At 40.7% G+C, this 16,292-nt stretch overlaps 3 protein-coding genes and 1 long non-coding RNA gene across 6 annotated transcripts in view; 3 read left to right on the top strand and 1 right to left on the bottom strand.

The window, feature by feature from the left end:
* Nucleotides 1-5,634, top strand: part of Rufy2 (RUN and FYVE domain containing 2) — a 37,114-nt gene extending 31,480 nt beyond the window's left edge. For both annotated transcript variants that reach the window (XM_087898179.1, XM_087898180.1), the window contains exons 16-18: nt 1,333-1,381; nt 3,136-3,213; nt 3,307-5,634. In XM_087898179.1, coding sequence (XP_087754305.1) covers nt 1,333-1,381; nt 3,136-3,213; nt 3,307-3,450 — 271 coding nt within the window. In that variant the 3' untranslated portion in view covers nt 3,451-5,634. The remainder of the gene's footprint in view (nt 1-1,332; nt 1,382-3,135; nt 3,214-3,306) is intronic.
* Nucleotides 5,635-7,043: 1,409 nt separating this feature from the next.
* Nucleotides 7,044-11,225, bottom strand: Hnrnph3 (heterogeneous nuclear ribonucleoprotein H3). Of its 2 annotated transcripts, none has more exons than XM_087898182.1 (9): nt 11,069-11,225; nt 10,440-10,578; nt 9,780-9,919; nt 9,216-9,302; nt 8,939-9,054; nt 8,046-8,181; nt 7,718-7,813; nt 7,436-7,528; nt 7,044-7,336 (listed from the first exon to the last, which is right to left on the bottom strand). In XM_087898182.1, exons 1-9 carry the CDS (start codon nt 11,223-11,225, stop codon nt 7,260-7,262), a joined length of 1,041 nt encoding a protein of 346 aa, XP_087754308.1. In that variant the 3' UTR covers nt 7,044-7,259. The 2 variants fall into 2 exon arrangements, with proteins under 2 accessions (XP_087754308.1, XP_087754309.1); XM_087898183.1 differs by having other exon boundaries at nt 9,735-9,919; nt 11,069-11,196.
* On the top strand, nt 9,783-12,273 carry LOC148119152 (uncharacterized). Its single transcript, XR_015735476.1, has 2 exons — nt 9,783-9,915; nt 11,065-12,273. It is a non-coding gene; the product is annotated as an uncharacterized LOC148119152 (long non-coding RNA).
* A 3,368-nt stretch (nt 12,274-15,641) lies between these two features.
* Nucleotides 15,642-16,292, top strand: part of LOC125411485 (phenazine biosynthesis-like domain-containing protein 2) — a 29,236-nt gene continuing 28,585 nt past the window's right edge. Inside the window, exon 1 of the mRNA XM_048451623.3 lies at nt 15,642-15,773. The gene's annotated coding sequence lies outside the window, so the exon portion shown is untranslated. The remainder of the gene's footprint in view (nt 15,774-16,292) is intronic.

Consider the following 16,292-nt stretch of genomic DNA (forward strand, 5'->3'; position numbering starts at 1 on the left):
TAATCTCAGCATTTGGGAGGTAGAAGCAGGAAGATCAGGAATTCAAGGTCATCCTCAGCTACATAGAAAGGGCAAGCTTTGAGATCATGCCTTTAAAAAAAACAAAGAAATAGGGGAATAGGGGCTGGAGAGTTGGCTCAGTGGTTTATCATAGTTGCTGCTCTTGCAGAGGACCCAGGTTAAGTTCTCAGCAACCACACAGTGGCTCACAACCATCTCTAACTCCAGTTAGTGGGGATCTGAAGCCTGTTTCTGACCTTTGGTCATCAGGCATGCACATGGTACACAAACATACATGCAAGCAACATTTCACATACATAATTTTTTTAAAAAAAGATAAATGGAAGAGGGGGATATCTGAGAATACCATCATTTCAACTTTTATTTTAGGATTGTGGTCCCCTTTCCCTTTCTTATTCTGAGAAAGACTACTGCTTTATTGTCTAGGCTAGTGTTGAATTCCTGGATTAAAGTGATTTGGTCTCCCAAATAGCTGGATTGTACGCCACTATGGCCAGCCACTTCAAATGTAATAAACAGTTTCTCTGGTGAGAAAATTAAAACATGTTTAAAGTTAAACAGCAGGTAAAAATTGCATACCATGTAACCATTTAGTGTGATGTGGCAGATATTTAATAACAACTTCGGGATCCAGTACTGAGGGACCAGATTATGGAGAACTATGCAGATGATATTCCCTCGAAAGTGCTTACTTAGTCAGTATAGTAGCTCTTCTCTGTAATCCAGAATGTAGACCAGTCTGCTACATGAATCAAAAGGCAAAAAAGGAAGCTGAGACAGGATTGCCACAAAATTGGGCCAGCCCGGACTACCAAATTTAAGTCCTGTTTCAAAACAAATACATTTATGCAAGTGTTTATTTTTTGAGACAAGGTTTCAAGTATCCCAGGCTGTCCTAGAACTCATGTAGCCAAAACATGACCTTAAGCTTCTGCTGTGTAACTTCTAAAGAGCTAGTTTATATGGCACTGGGATCTAACCGAGGGCTTTGTGCATGCACATCCAGAGACACTTTCTCTTACCTAGTCAAGCTTTTAAAAAATCTAGTTGTAGCCGGGCAATCGTGGCACAGGCCTTTAATCCCAGCACTTGGGAGGCAGAGGCAGGCGGATCTCTGAGTTTGAGGCCAGCCACGGCTACCCAGAAACCCTGTCTTGGAAAAAAAAGAAAAACACATAATATCCCTTTAGTCAGAGATTGTTAGATCTAAAGTTATATGCAATTAAAAAAATCAATACCTTTGCAATGAACTATTAAGTGTTTTGTATTTACATGCATACTAAAATTTGGACTTGTTTGTAATGTTTTTAGATCCAAACTTAAAATAGACGACATAAAAGAAGCCAACAAAGCATTACAGGTAAGTAAAAAGGCTTTCAGTACAGCTGGAAGCTCTTAACATTCGTAAACCTAAATTGTTCGGAGCCTGGTATGTGGGGGAGGCCTTGAGAAAGAAGTGTACAAATCCCACGGACAGAGGTGGCAGCACTGGAAGGGAATGTAGGTGTGCTTGCTATTCTAGTCTCCATTGTTTTTTTCTTTTCTAGGTAAGGTTTCTCTGTGTAACAGCCCTCTGTAGACTAGGCTGGCCTTGAACTCAAATCTGCCTGCTTCTGCCTCCTGGGCAATGAGCTGGAGACTACCATCTCCATACTTAGTGAAATGTTTTAAAAGGTGGAAATGGATTACTTATTACCTGTTAAAGGATGCATGCTCCTGATGAAAAATGACATTGTAATGCTACTTTAGTAGATAACATATCCTTGATGACCCTCAATTTAGCCTTCTAGAATAGGCTTCTGATGTATCAAGTATCATTTGTATCACTTTGATAAGGCTAGATAAAATGTGTGTTACTTTGGGTGTGTTGGAAAGAATCTTCGGGTCAGCACTTCAGTGTCATTGAGTAATAGCTTTCTGTTCCAAATTACCCACTTAATCTTTTAATCAAAATGTTACATGAAAATAGCTATTCAAAAAGTCCTGGAGCCTAGGTTATGTTATGTAATTGATGTTAATGCCAGCCAGAACCCTGAACCAGTTAAAAAAAAAAAAAAAAAAGATTAGAAGATGTTAGATGTCTTGGAACTGGGGTTACAGAAGATTGTGAGTCATGCACACGCTAGGAATTGAACCTGGGGCCCCTGGAAGAACAGCAGCACTTTGCCCCAGGCACCATTCTAAAAAAGATTTCAAGTAAAAAATGTTTGCTCTCTTGCCTTTAACCCACCTTCGTTACTAGCTCCTGCTCCCAAAGGGAGCTGCTTCCAGTTCTCGCAGCTATTTCCTCTGGCATCTAGCTCTAATGCAATTCATTCCGCTTCCCCGCTTTCGTAGTATGGGGAAAGGAACTGAAAGGGCCTAGCACACGCTAGACAAACACTGTACTACTGAGCCATTCTGTAGCATGTTTTCTCACCTTGCTATTGATGTAGTGGTAGCTGTTTGCTCACTCAAACTCATCTTTCCTCAGTAAGTCTCCTCAGTAAGCTTTTTTTCCTAGACAGGATCTCACTTTAACCCTGACTGGTCTCAAACAGTGCTCCTCCTGCCTCTTGAGCACTGGGATTAAAAGGTCATAAGCATATATCTCAGCTTGATTTATTGATTGATTGAGACAGGGTTTCTCTAAAGCTTTTGGAGCCTGTTCTGGAACTCATTCTGTAGACCGGCTGGCCTCAAACTCAGGTCTGCCTGTCTCTGTCTCCCGAATAATGGGATTAAAGACAAGCGCCACCACCACCCAGTTCATCACACCCTTCTTATTTCTCCTGGTATCAACTGCCTGCCACTTATTTTCCGATGTTTTATCTCAATACCAGAATATTCTCATTCTTCACCTCTATCAAATGTTCCCTGAAGCAGTTAGGTGGCTCATTACTTTGTCTTGGAAGTCTGACCCCCCGCCCACATCTGACCTGGACCCTTCTTTACTGATATTTCTAAGTTCCTCTGACCTCTCTGAGAGCTACTGCCTGGGCCTGGTGCATTCTTTTTTAGGTTCCTGTTCTGAAAAATGATGAGTCATAGGAATTCTGCATTTTCAGCTTTCGTGCTTTAAGCTAAGTGCAAGTGTTGCTCATTAGAACACTAACATTCATCTTTACCTGTTAGGGACTGGTCTGGCTGAAAGACAAAGAGGCAACACACTGCAAGCTTTGTGAGAAGGAATTTTCACTCTCCAAAAGAAAGGTAAGAGGCAAGAAAGTGAGCCCAAACATTTTGGCAACAAAAATGGCTTCTAACTGCTTTTTTCCCCTTCTTCCTAATTTCTCCATTTAATAGCACCACTGTAGAAACTGTGGGGAAATTTTTTGCAATGCCTGCTCTGACAACGAGCTGCCTTTGCCTTCTTCACCAAAGCCAGTGCGAGTTTGTGATTCCTGCCATGCAATACTCATTCAGAGATGCTCCTCTAACGTGCCGTGACCCGGGAACTCAGTCCTGCACAGAAGCACCTGCAGTGAGTGTGAGGACCAAGTGTCCAGTCAGCACCATACCTCTCCTCCAGCTAACACACAGAATTCTAAGTTGTATAGTTAGGATTCCGTTTCTGTACTTACTCGGTTTAAGATAGCATGTTTTATCACTATTTGGAACAGTCATGTGACCCTTAAGGAAAGGCCGGACAGCAGAGCTAAAGATGCACTTTTGCCTTATCTTCTAGAGGCCTTGAGAACGAGGCCACAACTTGTTTCTGAACTGTCAAGCTGGCACTTGATGGTGCCTATAATTCTTTTTAATGCACTTTAACGCTTCACAATTCTCAGAGGAAGACTGGAAATGCACTCACTTTGTGATAGTATGCCAATTGAACATCCTTTTCTGAAATAAGATTGAAACAAAGTTGTCCATTTTTGACCATGGACTTCCTTGCCTCAGCTTTGAAGTGCTGGGATCATAGGTGTGTGCCTCCATACCAAGCTGTACAGTCTTCATTGTCTGGTAAGATTCTAATTTAATTGTATTTATTTGCGTGTTCTTTCCCCCTCTTCTACAATGGTCAGTAATTTTATCTCATACCTTTCTTTTCGCTTGCCTACACCTTTCATATAGTGGATTGAAGTACCAGCTTTTCCTTCAATTCTTTAAGGGATGTTAAATATAACCATCATAAATATAACCTTGTCACAGAAACTACTTTTTGTAAAGGGTTGGACCCTAAAGATGAAAACATCCTTCCTGAGGGAAGATGGGAAAACACAGGCTTAAGAATTAAATATAAGAGCATTTAAAACTTACCTGTGCTATAACAGAATTAGTTTTCCCATCCTCCAGTTCTCTTAGGAAACATTATATTGCAGTGTTTACATCTACCCACAGTAGAATTTCACCCGATATATCAAGTACCTTTATGCTATGGTCTTAGGCAGATAGTGGTTTCTTATTTTTTCAAGCAGACAAACAAAACATTAAGTTACTTAAACCATAACCATTCAGGATCTTAATATATTGATTTCCAGCTTTGCACTTTTAAGTCTATAAACTCTATAGAGATTTTGCATTCCTAAAGACAGTTTAGTGACTGGGCACTTTTCTGATTCCTTATTCTTTGAGATCTTTTCATTTGTTGTATTTCAGTAAATTTTATAAATTGCCAAAATTACAAAACCAGTATTTTCACCAGCTTCTGAGGTTAACTTAAATTAGATCTGTCACATTTTGAGATGTCCCATTTTTTGGAAACAGGATTCATGTAATCCAAGTTGGCTTCTAACTTGGTGTGTAGCAGAGAATGACCTTGAACTGATTCTCTGACCTCCACATATCCCAGCTCCTGAGATTACAACTATGTGGTGCTGAGGATGGAACCCCTGATCTACCCAGCCCCCAAGATGTCATTTGTTGAGTACTGACAGAAGTGGCCTTGAAACAGAATTAAGATGGTAAGGCAAGAAAGAATGCTACAAGTTCAAGGCCAGTCTGGTTCATCCCTATAACTCCAGATTAGCCTATGTTATTATATACACAACAGTGAAAACCTGGCTCAAATATTAGAAAAATAAAAGAATTATATTTTTGAACCTTTGTTTTTGGGGAGTTTGTATTTTGAGACAGGGTTTCTCTGTAGCTTTGGAGCCTGTCCTGGAACTTGCTTTGTAGACCAGGCTGGTCCTGAACTCAAGAGATCAACCTGTCTCTGGCTCTCGAGTGCTGGGATTAAAGGTGTGCGCTTTCACTGCCCAGCGTCTGAACCATTTTGTATTGATGGAAATAGACTAAGATTTTTATGACTGTTGAAAATGAGCATAAATGAAAAAATTTCAAATACTTTATTCTGTGCTTTTTGTTATAAACATGGACCTTTTCTGGGGCAGCATTAACTTGATCCCCAATGTCTGGGATGAGAATATATAGCTCAGTGGCAAAATGTTCGCTTACTGTGTGTATTAAAGTCCTGGGTTCTCAATCCACAGCACTACTAACAACAACAAAAAAATTTAAATTTAGGATACCCCATTCAGCACAAAACATTCAGTTTTTATTTTGCAAAACTTGTCATTTCCTTGCTTACCCTAGCCAGTACTACCACAAAGATGCAATCATGGTGCCAAGGAATTGTAATTCTAATCTGTAATGTTTTTAAAATAAATGTGAATTTTATAAAACAAAGTTTTGAGAAATTCACAATTACTTTTATTGCTTTAAAGATTTGTTTGTATCTGTTTATGTGTGTCTGCATGAGTGTGTGCCACATGTGTAGAGGTGGTGGAGGAGGCCAGAAAAAGGCATTGGATTCACTGGAGCTACAGTGAGTTGTGATCTGCCTGATGTGGGTGCTGGGAACCAAACTCAGGTCCTCTGGGTGAGCAGAACCAGAGGATCTTAACCACCGAATCATCTCTCCGGCCACCTCCTTTGAGACTGAAAAAGGTAACCCTTGAAGGGCTTCTGACCTCTCTGCCAGGCATGCAGACAAGGTCATTAGTGTGTAGGCTCTAGGTGAAATCCTCAGTCCCAAACCAGAAAGACAGAAACTCACTGTTTCAGGACTATAGGTTCTGAGTAACAAGCTGGGATGCTCCTTTACAGTCACTTTATCAGAAATCTCAATTTAGCATCCAAATTACATGCCAGCCAGATACTTGCCTCTACCTGCCGAGTGCTGGGATAAAAGCATGTGCCACCACACTTTCTACCAATGTGCATTATAACCAATAACTGACACAAAGCATTCTAGAACAGACAACATTCCTTTATCTCCCATGTTGACATTTATTAAATGAAAATAACATTTCTAGCAAAAAAAAAAACAAGTAACAAGTTCAATAACTGAGTTCACATTGACAGGTTTCAATCCGATCCATTAGCCAATTTGGGGGAAAGCCACATTGATCAAAGTGACAAGATTAGAAAGCACCCTTCCCTTGCTAAACAGAGCTTAAATATTCAAAACCAGTATCAGATGCAAAATCCAGCTGTAGCATTGTTTTACATTTTCCTAAATGCAGTCATTTACACAATTTAAAAACCCTGTTTTTTTGGATGAGAAACTGAAAACGCAAGAATACATCTATCATAGTAAATACCCGTGTATTTACACCGAGTTCTGTCATCAATGAGAATTCTTAGCTATTCCAACAAACTCAAATTTTGGGAACATTTTTGGTATCTTGGGCAAGTGCTATGAGGATTTTAAAATCTAGGGCTACAATTTCAACTACTACTCCCATGTCCCTGGGCTCATAATTCATAACACAATTGTGACTATTTAGAATCCAGATACCTCTCTTACAAAATTATTCAGAGCTATGCTTGATAAATGAGATTGAAAAGAGAATGCAGAATTAACTGAGCTTCTATTCCTGAAGCCACCTGAATGCATCGTTAGGTCCAGGAAAGAAAGCCAGCTAACTACTCAAGCCCTGCCCATCCCAGATGTGTGCGAAGACTTGCAGTCTTGTCCACTCACATTGTACTATGCTACTCTTTGTAGAGCTAACAGTAAAATACATCATCCCAAATCTTATGAAGGCAACACATCTTTAAGAGTACCTATATATAAAAAGTAGCAACATCAGTGGTTTCAATATAAAAATTTATTAAGTCAAAGTATGCAACAAATAAAACCTACAGAAAACAGATTTTCCCATCACAATCTGTTGCTTTACCAAATAATATCTTGAAAACACATTCCTTCAGTCATTATAAAGTTCTTGAAATACAAAAGAAATTAAATCCGTAAGAAAGTCTAGTAGACAGATGTTGTTAGGACTTGCACATTGGTGGTGGTGTTTTCAGTACATCCCACGCCATCCACCTCCACTCATTCCACCTTGCCCATAGTAACCTCCACTGCCTCCACCACCACGACCTTAAGAAGACATTAAGAACCATCCGTCAGGAGATGTCCATGCACATCACATATTTATATTTTAAGTCAAAGACATTGCCAATACAAAACCTGACTTACCATAACCTCCCAAGCCATCAGGAGTGCCATATCCTCCACTGTAGTTGTTTCCCATTCCCATTCTCCCAACAGATCCGTATCCTCCTTGATTATCTGCACATTAAAAAAAAAAAAAAAAAGAGGATGGTTTCCAAAGTAGCCAACACTGCTTATTCTAAAAAGTTTATAAACACAGGTTTGGGAAGGATATGCCAAAGCACCAAGACAGGAGGATTGTGAGTTTCGGGCCAGCCTGGGCTACAGAGCAGGATGAACCCGTCTCGAATACAAAAGTATACATACCCATTCCATCTCTGCCATAGCCTCCCATTCCAGAACCTCCCATTCCAGAACCTCCTCCAGGGGTGGAATTCAAGAAGAGTTCAATATATCGATGTTCTTTAAAAAAGAGGAGTGGAAAAAGGTAAGAAGAGTAGAGAAAGGAATATTGGAGCAAATATTAATTAAAGGTCAATTAGTATTTAAAAAGCAGGCTGGCTGATCCACACTTAAAGGACTATTTCAGGCATCCATTAAAGTCTAGATTTTAAGCCCTAAGATCTATCACAGGTAATTATTTTATAAACCCCACACATCTATAAAACAGAAGCGTGCCAAAGACACCACTTACGCATGTTGTTTTTATCTTTAGACATGGCAGCCACGGCATCTTCATGTGTCACAAACTCTACATCTGCCTCTCCTGTTGCTCTGCCATCAGCTCCAATGTCGATATGAACTCGTATTGGATTGAGTGGTGAGAAGAACTAAATAAAAGTTATTCAATTTTAAATTTCAATTATTTAAAATTAGGCATGTAAATTTTTCCCTAATCCACTAAAATAAACTGTTGAGAGTCTATAGGGCTCCAGCACTGTGAAGGTAGGCTGTCATCCTTTACTACAGAGGTGGTCAATTTGGCTCACAAAGAGAAGGACTATGTTTTATTTTTTATTTTTTTTCTTCAAGACAGGGTTTCTCTGTGTAGCTTTGGTGACTGTTCTGGAACTGGCTCTTATAGAACAGGCTGGCCTCGAACTCAGGGAGCTTTTAAAGTAAGGCAATACTAAATTTTAAACAAAAGATTTGAAACTGGCTCCATGTGCAAGGTTAGGAGTATCTTGACATTTGGGGTTGTTCCAGACCCTGACCCTATTACTAAAGGCGAATTCCTATCTAATTGACTGACTATTCTTAACTGAGTTTTTTTTTTAATGCATTTTAAAACCTGCTTAAAATCTCACATAGGTCAGTATATAAGGGACACAAACACCTATGTACGTATTAAGTAATCTATCACTAAGTGACAATCCTAGCTTGAATCTTTTTTTAAAAATATTTTATTCATTCCCGCCCTCAGCTTGAATCTTAACAAATAAAATAAATAAGGCATGGTGGCTGCCTGTAATTCCAACATGCTCACAGCTAAGTTAGGATTTCTAAATTCTAATCCAGTTTGGGCTTCAATGAGACCTCCCCACCAAGAATAATAAATAAAAAATACCCTCTATGAACCACACTTACATTAGCAATATCATTTTCGGTTGCACGAAAAGGCAGCCCTCTCATGTGCACAAAATGACCACCATGGAAACCTGAACTGGCATCACCAGCTCCACCGTAGCCATGTCCTCCCATGCCTAGATTATAAACCATGGTGGGTTCAGGTAAGTAAATACATAGAAATCAACAAGCCAGTGCAATGACACAAGTTTCCATTATCAAAGTTGCCTAATTACTACTGGAAGCTTACTAAGGAAACAATACAATTTACTTCAGCATGACAATATTCTTAGTTTACCTCTTCCATCTCTCATCCTGTCATCAAAGCCATCATTTCCATAGCCGTAATTATTATAGCCACCATAGTCATCAAAACCTCCATAGCCTGTGCAAATAAAAGGAAAAGAAATACCATCCTGAGTAATTTATTTTCTAAGCTAATTTACAAAGTCATTTTGTAGTCAACAGTTTTAGCTTCTTCATTGATGTTTGCAGCTTACTGCACATGAGAAAAGTAGTTAACCCTTGATGGAAATGTACATAACCACAGGATAAATTCAAACATAACATGAAAACCAAATTTCATCTTTATGCCAAGAAGAAACATGCCAGTTATCTTTCCTCTCCTTTCTACATTACATTTTCTAGGTGTTAATATGTGCATCAATCAAGTTCCGCAGCGTAAATCCCATAATTTCATGAACAGGTTTTAAAACCTCATAGGTACTGAAATTACTGCCATTTCTGTATTTCTTGACAAAGTGTCAGGAACATCAAGAAAATGACAACAGAACCTTTGTCCATTAGATACACATACCACCATCATATCCATCACCTCCTCGTCGCATTCTGTCATACATACTTCCACGCCCAGCTCCATAATAACCCCCTCTTCCTCCTATTGGTCTATCATATGGTCCCGGCCGCTGTCCCAGCAATCTTCTTGGTGGATCATAAAATCCTTTGATTTCACTCCTGCTACTCCTGAAGATCTCAATGTACCTATTTTAAAAGGGTTAAAGTACATGTTTCAGCATGGATATATGAGAGAGTAAATTAGATACTGGGTAAAATGCAGTTTTATGTCTATATCTAGGTACATAACCCAATTTAAATTGCCTAAATAAGCCATAAGGTAACATTTTTACACCTACAAACTTAAATAATTAAATATTTAAGTTTCACATAGACAAATGAGTCATTTGAAAACACTGAATTATGAATATATTTTTAGTTTGTTTCCTTTAGTACAAGATAGATATGTAAGAAAAACAGGTGATAATACAAAAACAAATTTAACAACACCCTACAAAGAAATGGAAACAGATAATCTAATTTTAATTTAAACTATTAGCATTAATTCCCCACCCAAATCTGTAGTTTCCATGTTAAATTTAGGTAATTATCAATTCTTTAAAACTACCCCCATAAAAATGTTATGGTTACCCCCCCATTTAAGCAATAGTGACCCACAACCCCCAAAAATAAAAATTTAACACCATCCCAAACTCTCCATCCCCACCTGTGCCCTATTCTTTCCTTGTGTTTCCCCAGAGCATTTTCTGCTATCTCCTTTGAAGCAAACTGCACGAAGGCCTCCCCTGTGCTTCTCCCCTGGTAGTCCATCGTCAATGTTATCCCATTTGGCACGATTTCCAACCCTTTAACCCAAGGACAAATACCCCATCAAGGGGAACAGTGTTAAAGGCTGAAACATTCCCATCTGAATCAAATATTTAAAACAAGTCAAAACAAAACAAAACGCGTAGTTTCCCATCACCCCATAATACAAATGGAATATTTTTCAAATATCATTGGATTAAATATTTTCTGTGACCAGCGTCTTAAAATTATACTTCTAAAAGCCCACTACATGAAAAACTACATATTTAACTGTGCTCCCAATGATAACTCATAGCCCATGTCACCACAGTTACTCTCAGTTAACTATACTGTACATTAATCAACGTTTACATAGCCTATACATTCTCTATGGAATATTAAGTGGAGCACAGTTCCCATTTTACTATATAACCCAGATTACCACAAAATTTAGTTCCAAAATCAAATGGGTTTTATAAATTAAAAACCATCTAATAAAAAACACATACAGTTAAAATACTACTAAACTTTGACTAGTACTAGAGGTACCTTGAAAGAACTGAACTATTTCCTCTTTGCTGCAACCAAATGGCAGTCCTCGAAGTCGCACTGTCCCATCACTAGCGTCATTTGGACCATTATGTTTCATAACCCAATCCATTTCAATATCGCTTGATTTAAATGCTATGAAAATAAACAAGCACATAAAGCAGTCAATCACAACACACTCTTACCAAGATTTGAACACCTCAAGTGCCACAGTGCGGAATGCATGCATGCAATTCTACAACAATCAGCAACATAGTACTCTATTATAAAAACTCTACTTTGGGGTGGGGCAGGGAAAGGTAACAAAACTCACCCTTCTCTTATCAAACAATCCTGAATGTCTAATAAAAGCTTGAGGAATTATACCACCAGAGTAAGATTTGTTGTAACACACTTTTTTTTTTTTTTTACTTTACTTTTCAGACTTTAATATTGACCCAAAGCTACCGGATTGTTTTGTTTTGTTTTGCAGACAGGGTGTTAGTGTACCAATAGTACTAAGTGCTAAGATTACCTGAGTCACCAGCCCAATTGCAAAAATGTTTAAGAATAATCACATGAAAGGTGTATATAATATAGTTATCCATTCATATTGAGGTTTGAGCATTAAAAACAAAAGTAGCTAGGTGAACCTCAAGGTCATCGTTGACTACACCAGCAATTGGAGGACAACACAAGACCCTGTCTCAAAACAAAAGAAAACAAGTAGAACGCTACTGAAACCCAAATGCTATGTGGAATATGATAGATGGTACATGGCCAAGATCTCAGTACTTGGGAGCTAAGGCAAAAGGATTTTGAGTTTGAGACCAGCTGGGACTACAAGGAAACTGCTTCAACAAACACCCAGATGATTACCTTTCAACAGTAACATCTTTTTTTTTGGGGTGGGGGGTGGTTAAGACAGGGTGACCAAGAACCAGCCTGGTTTTGAATCACAGATGCCTGCCTGCCTCTCAGCTCGTGTGCTGGAACTAAAGGGAAGTGTCACCACTCCACGTTATGCTCAGCCTCTTAACTTTTTTTAGTCAAGCAGATTTAACACAATGACACTCACATGGCACTTAAGCACAGCATGAAGCCCCCTCCATCCCCCAACACACACACACACACACACAGAGAAACCTAGCTACATCCCTTCCCTAGAGGCAACCACTTTCCTTTTAAAATTCCAGAATATTTTTAGAGACTAATGCAGAAGTTCTGCAGCTGTGGAAAAACTTACCAGTCCTTGCTTATTTCACTACACAGCTCTGGGAATCCTACTCACCTGAATATTCCAATCTTTCCCTCACCACCTCCTCCCGTCAACAAAACAATTTTTTTTCACTTGATTCCTTTAGGCTTGACGGTATATCAACATCATTCACTAATGGTTAATTCCATATCACCTGTTAGAGGCAGCATCTACGGAGTTAATAATTCTAATTTTCTTAAAAAAAAATCACACATGTGCACACTTACTCCTATAACCCTAGCCCTGGGAGGTTGAGGCAAGAGTTCAGGAGTTCAAGGCCAGACACTACCTTTGAAGGAAGGAAGGAGTGAGTTGGGGGGGGGGGGGGTAATGGAATAGGGTGGTGGAAAAGGTAGGCAGATCTCTGTGAATTTGAACTCAGCTTGGTCTACACAGTGAGTTTCAGGACAGCCAGGGCTACATTGTGAGACCCTGTCTTGAAGGGAAAAAAACAAAACAAAACAAAAAGTTATTTTAGAGCTTGGCATAGTGGCACAAGCATGCCTTTAATCCCAGCACTTTGGAGGCAGAGGTGGTGGGTATGTGAGTTCAAGGTCAGCCTGATCTACAGCCAGGGCTACACAGAAAAACTGTCACCAAAAACCGGGGTGGGGGGAATGAACCCAAGGATATAGTTCAATAATAGAGTAAATGTCTATCATGTGCCAACCCTTGGATTACATTCCAAACACTTTTCTCCCAATAATACATGTATTAAAGTAACACAATGTTTAACTTCTATTTCAGTGGTTATTAATGTGTGTATCATCAGCATTTGTGTTTTGTGTGTACCAGTGACTGAACCTCAACCCCGATGAAAGAAAATCCAGGCCCATCTTTAAAGCAAAGCCTGTGGAAGGTGACACTCTTGACAGAACCAAAACGGCGAAAATACAGCTTAAAAACTGACATTATAAGTAATCCTTCAGTGCTCTTGATTTAAAAGAAAGCACAAGGCCCTACATAGTGACACGTGTCTTTGATCCCAGGATCTGGGAGACATTACCTGGCTCTGAGTTCAAAGTCAGCCAAGTTCACATGGTGAGACTATCTCAAAAAAAAAAAAAAAAGGCATCATCTCATCTCGCTAATCTGCCATTCAATGGCTACTTAAAACATTGCATTTCTGAGCCTGGTACTCACTATAAAATACAGCATTAACTGCTGGGTGGCAGTGGTGATGGTTGTGTATGCCTTTAATCCCAGTATTCAGGAGGCAGAGGCTGGCAGATCTCTTGTGAGTTCCCTATCTTGAAAAAACCAAAACAGCAGTAGGCAAGTGAGGTATTGGCACCCACTGCTGTGTTTCACAACAATATTTATATTATGTAGTTCTGATCTGCTTCAGCTAAAAATTCACCTTTGACAATTAGATTTTATGGACCCTGTAAAGCAGTGGTTCTCAACTTTTCTAATGCTTCAACCCTTTGACAGTTTCTCATAAACTATAAATTTTTTTTTGCTGCTACTTTATAACTGTAATTTTGTTTCTGTTATGAATTATAAACACCTGTATTTTCCAATGGTATCAGTGAACCCACTGAGAACCACTGTTGTAAAACCAACGTGATGCTCCACAAAACCTTAACTGTATCTGAAAACCATAACTGCTTTTATTGAGTCTGTGTATGTGCTTGTATATGGAAACACTCATACTTCAGTGTAATGTGGAGGTTATAGGAAAATTTTTATTCATCAGTTCTTGACTTCAATTAACAAAATTTTACTAGAAAAGCCAACAAGATTTGGACCAAACTCTCTCCCAGGGTGACATTCCACTCCAAGTCAGAAGACAGTGAGGAAACAGCCTTGCTCTAGCATACCTTTAAACTCAAGTCTAGAATCCTACGAAAACATTATGGGCAATTTGTTCTGAGACCTTAATAAAGCTTTCAGAGGTTGTGCAACTGTTCACTTAGAATACTCCACTCGAACCTTTCTTTACTAACTACTATCTGCTTTAGGGATCCCAGCGTTCTCAGGCCCCTAATTCTATTCTAGACCTTGAGACAGGGAGAACAACCTGAGTTACACCACCCCCAAATCCAAGAGCGTCACAGATGCAGCCCCTTGCCTATGGTCCACCTACAGTGGATACTAATGAAGCCAACTTTCTGAGACTTTAAATACAACTTCCTAAAGAAAGCAAAAATTTCAGTCACAAAAGACTGCATACTATTCCAGTTTTATACCAAGAACATAAAAATCTATAAAAAATAAACACGATCTGTGACTGAAATAGAACAGGTCAGCATATGGAATGACTGTTAGTACATACATCTTTTTGAAACGGTAAAAGTGTTTTTTAAATTGAGCTGTGGTAGTCTGACAACTAGTAACGCACTTAAGTCCATAGAACACCACTTTAAACAGAAGTTAATGGATGTTATAAACAGTGTGGTGTCTTATAGCTGCCATCTCAGCAGTTAGGAGGAAGAAACACCAAGATCCTCGAATTTCCAGGCCAGCAGTAGTCTACAGGGACTCTATCTCAAAACAAAACCATCCTGCAGGCAGAGGCAGGAGACTCAGAGTTAGAGGGCAGCCTCCTGTACATATCCAGCTGCAAACTACTATCAAGAGCCTCTCTCAAAAAACAACAACAGAAATTGTTTATAATGCAATCCAATCAAGAAAATGTGGGCATATCACTTAGTTCTTTTCAATTGGATCTGAGTCCTTCGATTTTTCAAAGGCCATTAAGGATATGCCTGTTCTAGGTGGCGTGGGCACTACTGCAAGCTAACTTTCAGGTCTGGGATGTTCTTTTTCCTTTTTAACCCATTTTCAATGGAAATCACCGACACAGTTCTGATTTAAGGACCAAAAACACGCTAGACTATTCTTTTAGTTCAAAACATCACAGTTCGACACTTTGTTTTAAACATGCCTAGCCATCAAATGAAAACAAATATAGCTGATTTCCGGCTTTAATTACAAGTCGACACAAAACACAACTCTTGGAGAACTAACTACACAAAACCGTGCTGAACTAGCCACCCTGGCCTAAAAGAAGTCCCGTAGTTCACCCGGACCCGGCCTATCTGAAACACACCCATTTCATCCTAAGTCACCCCTTCTCTTACAAAATTAAGGTCTTGGTAAACATCTAATGTGGGGGGAAAAAAAAATCCTTTGGCGACGTGTATGTACTCTTTCCGCAGCTCCAAATCTGGACTACAAAGGCCGGCTAAGCGTCCTTTCTCTCTTCCCGGAGACTTTCCGTTTACCTAGCTCGCCCTAGAGACCAGAGAACTAGGGGACGCCCCGCCTCCGGCCGTCGGTCAGGCCGGGAGAAAAGGCCTCGGCCACGGAGCGGCGGTATTACAAAGGACCACCGTGTCCGCCTTTGTCCTGCATCTGCCAGTGGAGCGCCCTCGTCGCCACTGGCTTCGCCTTCCCCCCCGGCTCCACCTGTCTCATCCCGGGAATCTGCGTCAGCAGTCACTAGCCGCCCCGCCAGCCCAGGTAGTCCCTTCGAGGCCACGGAGGACGGAGGCCGCTGTGGGAGACCGGGCCGCGCCGGGCGCCATTTCCACCGGGAGCGCGTCCCGCCGCCCCGCCGTCCCTGCTCGCCGAGCTCCCCCACCCTCATCCCTACCGGAGAGCTCGTCCCCACTCCGCCCCCTGCCCACACAGGACACCCGGCCTTCCCAACACTTTTCGCGAGCCGGAGACGACAAAGTAGCCCGAGCGGGGAAAGGCGGGAAGGCGACCCGGCAACTACCGGCCCCAAGATGGCGGCAGCCGAGCGGCGGGGGAGAGCGGGCGAGCGGCTGGAGAGCGCGGCGCCGGCCCTTCCTCCCGGAGGGAGACAGCCCCGGAGGCCAGCCGATGCCACACTCCCTCACCGGCTCCCGGGCTCCTCGGCCTTCTCCCGACTCGGCTTTCGGCACCTGCCGGCCCAACCTACCCCCTTCTACTTCAGATACCCTGTGGGGTGCTAGTAACGCCGACTCCGACGATCGCGGCTGGCGGGCGGGCAGG

The sequence above is a fragment of the Myodes glareolus genome, chromosome 18, assembly GCF_982192425.1.
Source record: "Myodes glareolus chromosome 18, mMyoGla1.1, whole genome shotgun sequence".
NCBI lineage: Eukaryota > Metazoa > Chordata > Mammalia > Rodentia > Cricetidae > Myodes > Myodes glareolus.

What these genes read in the sequence shown, in the direction of transcription:
- Hnrnph3 (XM_087898182.1), bottom strand. Translation starts at nt 11,225, where the DNA reads ATGTGCTTGTTTATTTTCATAGCATTTAAATCAAGCGATATTGAAATG. An exon ending in AATAGTTCAGTTCTTTCAAG is followed by an intron (nt 10,579 to 11,068) that starts GTACCTCTAGTA and finishes CTTGGGTTAAAG; the next exon opens with GGTTGGAAATCGTGCCAAAT. An exon ending in CCGAAAATGATATTGCTAAT is followed by an intron (nt 8,182 to 8,938) that starts GTAAGTGTGGTT and finishes ACTTTTATTTAG; the next exon opens with TTCTTCTCACCACTCAATCC.